The 8,605-nt window shown below is 43.4% G+C and overlaps 1 protein-coding gene across 1 annotated transcript; it reads left to right on the top strand.

The window, feature by feature from the left end:
* Positions 1-5,626: 5,626 nt before the first annotated feature.
* On the top strand, positions 5,627-8,384 carry LOC147887540 (methyltransferase FGSG_00040-like). Its single transcript, XM_087394336.1, has 2 exons — positions 5,627-7,631; positions 7,848-8,384. Exons 1-2 carry the CDS (start codon positions 5,707-5,709, stop codon positions 7,849-7,851), a joined length of 1,929 nt encoding a protein of 642 aa, XP_087250462.1. The 5' UTR covers positions 5,627-5,706; the 3' UTR covers positions 7,852-8,384.
* The last annotated feature ends 221 nt before the right edge of the window (positions 8,385-8,605 follow it).

Genomic DNA, 8,605 nt, shown 5'->3' with positions numbered 1-8,605 from the left:
GTCCTGTGCAGTCTCCAGCTACGAGTGGCCAGCGTACGAGCTCGACACGACACGGTAGCAGGCGTAGTAGCAGGGAGAGCGGTGGGGGATGCATGGCACAGTGCTTTGGGAGGGGTGGCGGTGGGGGCGATGATGATTCAAATGATTTAGACGTGCCTCCGGGTGATGGTATGATATTTTATGACATCACTCAGACAGGAGGCATCTTGATGGATGCACGGGGGAAGGACATCATGGCCTTCATGCGCTCTGTAATTGCTAACAATTACAGAGATTGCTTTATCCACTTCAAAGACCAGCCAAAGAGGTTGGCTGATGAGACCCTCGCTGCTGTTCGCTCTGGGTATCCTAACCCCCCCAATTGCCAGTTCATAGATAAATGGGCCAAGTCAAAGATTGTTACGATACTTGGCAATAAAAGATCTTCGCTTAAAAGGCAGGCACTAGCGGAGCTTGCCAAGCTTGAGGGAGGTCAACCACCAAGGGGCCCGCCCCACACCGCTCACAAGCGTGAGTGGAAGAAAGCAATGAAGTCAGCGAGGGAGGACCCCAATCTGCAGCACGTGGAGGCACGGAGGACCCAGATCGAGGAATATGGAAGCGCGCATTTTGGAGCAGGGGGTGTTGAATCATGGGAGGCCCAATTTATAAGTATCGATCTCAAATTATATTGCTTATGTAGTTTATTAGGAGGTTGTTTCTTTGTACTAATCCCTCCGCAAAGTGTGTCGTCTTGCAGCTTGAGATCGTGGGTAGATACCCTACTCCTATGGAGACAGCCTACCACCACCACCACCATCGCAGAGGAGATACATGGAGGCACTTCTATGATGACGGGTTGATTACTGAGGAGTAGTATACCCGGGCTATTGGAGCGGCCCCTGAGGTATTTGAAAGTAATTAAATAATCCCAAAATTATAAGTAAAGATTTGATTTTTCATACATTGATATATGTTGTCTCTTGTTTACAGGCCCGTGCACAAGACGATGAGGAAAACAAGGAAGGAGGCGCAGAAGGGAGTGCAGAAGGGAGCGTGGAAGGGAGCGAGGACCTGGAGAACATAGATTAGTCGTAGAAGTAGTGCTAGCTACTCTTTTTTGTACTTAAAGCCACTGGCTTGGCTTCATGCCTCTTGTATATACACTCCTCTTATTTTTTGTACTTGAAGCCACATGACGTGGCTTAGCTTCCTTATTTTTTGTACTTGAAGCCACATGACATGGCTTAGCTTCGTGCTATATGTATATACAAGCACTTTTTGAGCTTTCAATTTTATTGCGTTTTGGAGTTGTAATGTTGTATTTGGAATTGTAATTAAAATGCGGTTGGCTGTAAGAATTGAATTACACAATGTGGATATGGGATTCTTGTAACTATATAGCATACACAACATACACAGCATTCTGTAAATATAAAAAATAAAAAATAAAGCGCGTCTATCAGTGCGTCTATAAACGTGTCTATATACGTGTCTGTTTGTTCAACAAGCATCTATTTTTGCATCTATAAATGCGTTTATAAGCGCGTCTATTTAAGCATCTAAGTGCGCGTCTATATGCGCGTGTCTGATATATAGACGCGCTGGTAGACGCGGGTCTCCAGACGTGAAAATAGATGCGCCCGTAAGTTTTTTATTTAGTTCAGTAAATGCATCTATGTGCGCATCTATGGGTGCTTTGTCTTGTTGTGAATTGGACCACTGGTGGTTACCAGGAGGGTGGGGCATTGAGCATATCTAACAATTTCTTTGAGAAAAAGTGCATGAAGTGAACTTAAGATGGAGAGAAGCATTTGTTAAAAATGGTATACCATTCAATGTCATGAGAGATGACACGTTTCATAATGCCTTGAAATCATGTGCTAGACTAGGATTTATTTTGCCAGATTATAATAAAATGCGTACAGATCATCTTGATAGAGTTAAACAAATTGTGGCGGATTGCTTGAAAAAAAAGATATTGGACTTTATTTCTACATATGGGTGCACTCTTGCTTTTGATGGATGGACTAGCAAGCAAGCCAGGCCCTTGGTAAATGTAATGTGCATTACTCCCAAGGGAACTATGTTTTTGGAGAGTATTGATATGTCTCTAAAAGAAAAAACTTCAGCATATATTGTAAAAATATACGAAAGAGCAATTCATAAAGTTGGTGAGAATGTTACTGCATTAGTAATAAATAATGCATCGAATTACAAGACCGCAGGTGAGATGATCATGGCAAAGTATCCCACTCTGACATGGGTGCCATGTGGTGCTCATACTCTTAACTTATTGTTGAAGGATATTGGACAATTGCCATTTGTGCAACCAATATTGCAAGATGCTAACGCCTTAGTGAGTTTTATAAAGAGTCGTCAATACTTGTAGGCAGAGCACTCTGTGAAGCAACTCAGGCAATTTTGTCAAACTAGATTTGCCACTTCTTTTCTAGTTCTTGCTAGATTGTTGGAAGTGCATCAAGCTTTAGTCGAGACTATTGCTGATAGACGATGGGCAAATTGGCTTGAGAAAAAGACGCAGTACACAATACCAGGCTCTAAATGTATGCATCTTGTGCAATCATCTCTATTCTGGAAAAATGTCGAAAGAATAAAAGAAGGTGTAGAGCCATTTACAGTGAGGATGGTTGATGCTGATGCCTTTGTTATGGTTAAAGTGTATTGAAAGATGTCAAAAGCAATACGACAAGTTAAAGAATTTATGTGCTTTGCACCTAGGGAGAAGCAACAAGTGGTATATTTGGCCGATAAAAGATGGAAGCAAATGCATACCCCTTTACATGGACCTGCGTTTGCAGTACATCCACAATATCAAATGCATGCTCAATCACAAAATCTTGAAGTCATAAGTAACTTTCAAGAGGTTTGTAAAAACTTACTTCCAGGAGATCAAGGAAAATTGGCCTACCAGCAACGAGTGAGGTATACGAATCGCGAAGGCTCTTTTGGAGATCCTTGGAATCTTGATGCTATTAAGACGACTATTGCACCTACTTGGTGGAAGGAATATGGTAGAGAGACATTGGAGTTGTAGCATGTTGCAACTCGTGTGCTCTTTGTTGCTGCATCATCGGGTGCATGTGAGCGAAATTGGAGTGCATACAATTTTATTCATTCTAAGAGACGCAATCGCTTAAAGTCATCAAGCGTTGCAGATTTGGTATTTTGCTTTGGAAATCTACGATTGTTAAAAGGATTCAATGTTGCGGTGGCTAGGGCAACAAGCGAAGCCGCTGTAATGAGAGTTGCTGGAACAATGATTGACTACAGAATTAGTTGCTAAGGGTGCATTCGCCGAAGAGGAAGATGAGTTTGAGCTACTCAGTGAACAACAACGAAGTCGAAGAGATAGACGATTTTGTACCTATGTTGAATGCAATATAGAGTGATAGAAGAATATGATAGGTGATAGAAGCAGTGGATGAAGCTCTAATTATATCGGATATAATGTTGTATGCAAGGGGATGGATGGGAGAATATGTCAAGCGATGGAAGAGTGCATATGCTCGTATTAGCTTTCAAGTACAAAAGGAGACGAAATGAGAACCTTGTGGGCTACAAGCGATGTTGTGTTGTAATTATTGAGATTATGGATGATTTTGGTATACATAATAGTTAGAGATAACCTTGTGACTTGCAAATACTTTCAAGGCAACATCATAAAGTTGGAAAGAATAATCGAATATGCACAAACGAAGTTTAAGGGTTGATGTAGCTATTATGTGCACTAATTCACCTCGATATATTTTAATATTACTGCATTAACTTTACAAGTCCACCTAACCCATTGAAAACCACTTAAATCACTTATACCACTTAGTTCACTTAGATCACTTAAATCACTTAGTCCACTTAAATCACTTAAGTCACTTAAATCACTTAAATTACTTAGTCCACTTAAATCACCTAGTCCACCTAAATCATTTAAGTCACTTAAATCACTTAAGTCACTTAGTCCACTTAAATCACTTAGTCCACTTAAGTCACTTATATTACTTAGTCCACTTGAATCACTTAACTCACTTATATCACTTGAACCATCATGGCAGAAGAAGAGTATTATAAAGTTATATATGAAGTTTACAATGTACATAATTATGTAGTAGGATCCACATCTGCCGTTCCCTGAGTGCTTGGGGTCCTGCACCCTGCGAATCTATATTAGTGAGGTCCTCAAAATAAAAAATGTTGTTATCCTCAGCTGCATACAAATCTCCAAAGGACTGTTTGTAGCGTGCAAGCTCAGACTCCAATGTCTGTACGTGTGCTTACAGGTCCTCGATCTCTTTGGCTTGTGATGCAATAAGATCTTGTAACTCCTCAGTAGTAGTAATACCTTGTTGATGGAGAGGTATGGCAGATGTGGCCAAGTCAACATTTAGGTAATATGCCAATATCTTATCCATTCACGAGACTTATTCTCGACATGTAACACTGGCTAAGTGGAGAGTGAGAATGTTACGTGCTCTACTTCGGACTTCCTCTAATGATACTTGTCTTTTTGTGCTGTCCAGAGTTTACTTAATGATCTGAGAATGTTGGAATCATCCCGCTCAAGGACACACGCAGATCCTCTCAGGTCATATTGGCAAGTTTTTCGGATATTGCCTCTCGACATTCGATTACGATTATGACTATTGACATTCAGGTAATATGCCAGTTTATTATCCATTTGCGAGACTAATCCTCGGCGTTAATATTCTCGACATTTATATTCTCGAAGTTATCTCGACACCTAGGGAAGGGCCCGTTCCCTCGGATTACAACTCTTTGGGGAAGGAAGTGCGCCGCATCCCTGCCCACACTATGTGTGGTTATAATAATTATATATTATATATTATAATATAAATATTTTCAATTACTAGCCCATTCAAATTTTTTTGTTTTCAATCTGAATTCTTACAACATTCCTCTCGTTTAATGCATGTTATCGATGCGAGGGAGCAAGGGAATCCAAGATGGATGCAAGATTGAAGGATGACAACACCTTTATTCATATGGTTGTAGTCCATGTGACAATATTGTAAAAACTGCAATGAAGATCAGTTATTGTATCGCCTTATTCATGTATTTGTTGGACTTTAGCTTCCAAAATATGGACATCACAAAATCACCACCCTTGACATTTGCAGGGAGGATCGGGTCCTAACGGACTGGTGTCGCGTCTCATATTCACTATTTTACTCATTCTCTTTTTTCCTTAAACAATTGATAAAATAATAGGATTTAGCTTCAATTTCAAGTTAGTAGTTACTTGCTCCAGGATGGAAAGACACATCAAATGTAAGAATGCTCTCTTAGGGCGGGTTCAGACCAATCGGATGCCGTAGACGAGACACAAGCATTTGATGAATTTGGCATCCAATCAAATTGTAATCAGTGGTGGACGGACCTCCCCTCGCCCCCAGCCTCACCCTGGCGCCAGTAGATAATCGTTTCTGCACGCCCTGTCTAAAGCGTGGAGAAACTAGACCCGCTAGATGGACCTCCCTGTCTACAGCTTGGAGAAACGTAACGAGCCAATAGATAATCATTTGTGCAGGCCGTGTGTGCCAAATAATAATTCATTCTTTGGCGCCAATATATAGCTGACTAGGATTTTTGGTGTGAACGTAGCCTTAATATATACACACAACGTACCGTCCGAGGTACTGTTCCGCTGGTTACCTCCGTTCATATTTCCGTCCATGCCAAAGGAGAAAGATGTCGAACAAAATGCGCTTGGCTGAATGCAAGGACCTGCTGGTGACGAAGTGGAAGAAGCAGAAGAATCGCAAGCATGATGCGGAGCATCGTTTCTCCGGGCGCGTTCTGCACGAAGGATTTCTCGCAGAGGATCCAGTCTTCGACTCCAGTCCTGGAAAAATGTCCGTCGCGCAGGTGTTCGAGAGCGAGGGCCTGAGAGTCGCGTTGTATGTTCACAATTTCGCCTCGGAGGAGCGCGACGCAAGTCTCTGGTTCCCCAGAGGCACAAGGTTGAGAATCAACGAACCATGTTTCGCCCTCCTCGATCGAAGCGACGAGATAGATTGGTCTTTGGAGGTAGATAACCCTGCTCTTTTGGAGTTCCTTGGGTTCAGGACGAGCTCAGATAATCCTGTGGACATCCGCGCGGAAGGCAACAAGGCCTTCTCCAAGGGCGAGTTCTTCAAAGCGGCGATGTTGTACACAGAAGCCATCCACCGCTCCCAAGAAATTGACGGCCTCGTAGCTGCGAACTCCAACAGGGCAGAAGCGTGGCTGAAGCTAGGTCGCTTTGAAGCTGCGCTTGAGGATGCCGAGAAGGCGTTGGAGCTGTGTCCTTCGCATTTGAAGAGCTTAATGAGGAAGAGTCGAGCCCTCTGTGGCTTGGAAGAACATAGCCGAGCATGCGAATGCCTGCAACCTATCCTTGACAAATGCAACGACTGCGAAGTAGCATGCAACAGATACTCGAAACTATTGGAGCAGAGCCGCAGCGGAGTGTATGATATTTCAGATTACCTCCGAAGCCATGAAGCCAAGGAGAGCATTCCTGAATGCAGCAGCTTCGTGGGCGCGGTCAAGCTAGGCAGATCGGATGGGAGAGGAAGAGCACTGTATGCCATGAAAGATTTGGAACCGGGGGAGCTTATCTTTGTCTCCAATGCCCTGGCGGTGGTGTACCCGGGAGGACCTGGACGATTGGAGGCGATGATTGTGCGTGGATGTATGGCTTCTCGCAGGGCAGTGAAGCAAGTGAGTGTGTTGATCGACCGAACACAGATTCCTGATGTTAGCCTGTTCCGCGCAAATTGTGATTGGGCTGATGACGACCCTTCTCTGAAGATGGACGTACCAGGGATAAAGAAGATTGTGGGAACTCACAGCTTTGGCTTTCACGTACCTTACCTCGATGAGAGTACAGATTTCGCTGGTCTGTGGGTGCTACCTGCTTTCATGAATCATTCTTGCATTCCTAACGTTTCCATGCACATGGTTGGCCCAGCTGCATTTGTTCGTGCAGCCAAGAACATTGCTGCAGGCGAGGAGCTCGTTTTATCGTATATCGATCCATTTCAACCTGCAGTTCACAGAAATGACCGAATCAGGGAGTGTTGGGGATTTTCTTGCACTTGCCCGAGGTGCTTGCTCGAGAGGAGACTAGAGAGAAGGTTTCAAGACGTAAACGAGAGAATAAAGGTCTTAGTAGAAACAGGACAGATTAGCAGTCTCGAAGCTTGCAAGATTGCAAGGCAAGTGGAGCAGGAGTTGCGAACCTTGAACCGTCTTTCTCACGAGCAGCAGCGTTGGATCAGGACTTCGTACCAGCATGTCTACTTTTCCTACATAAACAAGGGCAGAATTGAAGGCCTTGACGAGACTACGAGAGTCATGGTACCGTCAGTGGTGGATATGATGGAAGCTATTCACGATACTGCACCTGGCTATATTAGCACAGGTGTACACATGATACGATGGAGTGTAATCGGGTTTCGAGTGGAAGGAGGGTTTGTAAAGCTCGAAGGGAAGGCCAAAGAATTGGTGATGGATGAGTGGCTTGTGACGTATGGAAGACAGGAGCCTGGTCTTCTAAACCACATTAATGAGATCATGGTGGCTAAGCACGATTCAATGCATCTCAGGATGCGAAATATCATCTCCCGAAGGTGAAGCGACAGCATGAACCTTGAATCCGCTTCTTGTTGGTTAAAATTTTGGTTTACCTTGTCATCTCCAATTTGCCTCATATTTGCTTGATCTTAGCTAAAGTATGTACTCAAATAGGTACCGGTCAGAAACATGTTAGCTTGCAGGATGACAGATAGATGTGTCTTCAGTTGCACTGGGAAGGAGGAAGTAACTCGTTTCTTTTGGCCTTGCAGGTGATAGGGCAGCTTTGGCTGAGGTGTTTAGAGATGAGCATATGATGAGGGGTTCTTACTTGAAGGGGAGATGGAGGATCGTGCACTTAGGTCTTGTGAACCGTTCCAAAAGGCCATGTGAACCGTTCTTTGGAAATGGTGGATGTGTGGCAGCTAGCTATTTGGTTCACAAGAAATAGGGTGATGTTTGGTAAGAGTATGGTCGAGGTTTTGAAATTGGAAGGCATGCGAGATATTGCTGCTAAGTATAGAACGTTGTTAAGTAGTAGTCTCCAGGTACTGGAGCAGATTATAAGAGTGTAGCGAGCTGTAAGGGTCCTTAGCTCGGAATAGTGTCTGGTCTTAGTGCAGTAGCAGTGTTTTTCTCTGGCTACAGCCTAACCCTTTTTGTAATTTTGGTCATTTTGGGTTGAGCTCCCTTTTTGTGTTGCCTGAAGTATTTGTTGGACAACTACATGTACATAATGGGTCCATGATGTTCAAAATGGATCACGTTCAGAAGGAAATATGCATCGAAGAGAGGAATATACAAGTCGTTTGCGAGTCTTGTGACAAACATTTTGTTATATATATGTGCACGATGATTAGTTTAATTTTTAGGCATGCTATGTTTAAGTTCAGTCCAATGGCTGACAGTTTTACATGCATTATCAACTGAGTTTCCATGTACGTACTGAAGCAATGAAGGGACCATGATACATAGATGAGGAAGCCTTGCATGTACGTTGGCTTGAAAGGGTGGCGGCCTGGGTATCACT

This window comes from Dipteris shenzhenensis, chromosome 23 (assembly GCF_047967505.1).
Source record: "Dipteris shenzhenensis isolate YYH24624 ecotype China chromosome 23, Dip_SZ_1.0, whole genome shotgun sequence".
Taxonomy (NCBI): Eukaryota; Viridiplantae; Streptophyta; class Polypodiopsida; order Gleicheniales; family Dipteridaceae; genus Dipteris; species Dipteris shenzhenensis.
This window is presented reverse-complemented; position numbering and strand designations above follow the sequence as displayed.

What these genes read in the sequence shown, in the direction of transcription:
- LOC147887540 (XM_087394336.1), top strand. Translation starts at nt 5,707, where the DNA reads ATGTCGAACAAAATGCGCTTGGCTGAATGCAAGGACCTGCTGGTGACG.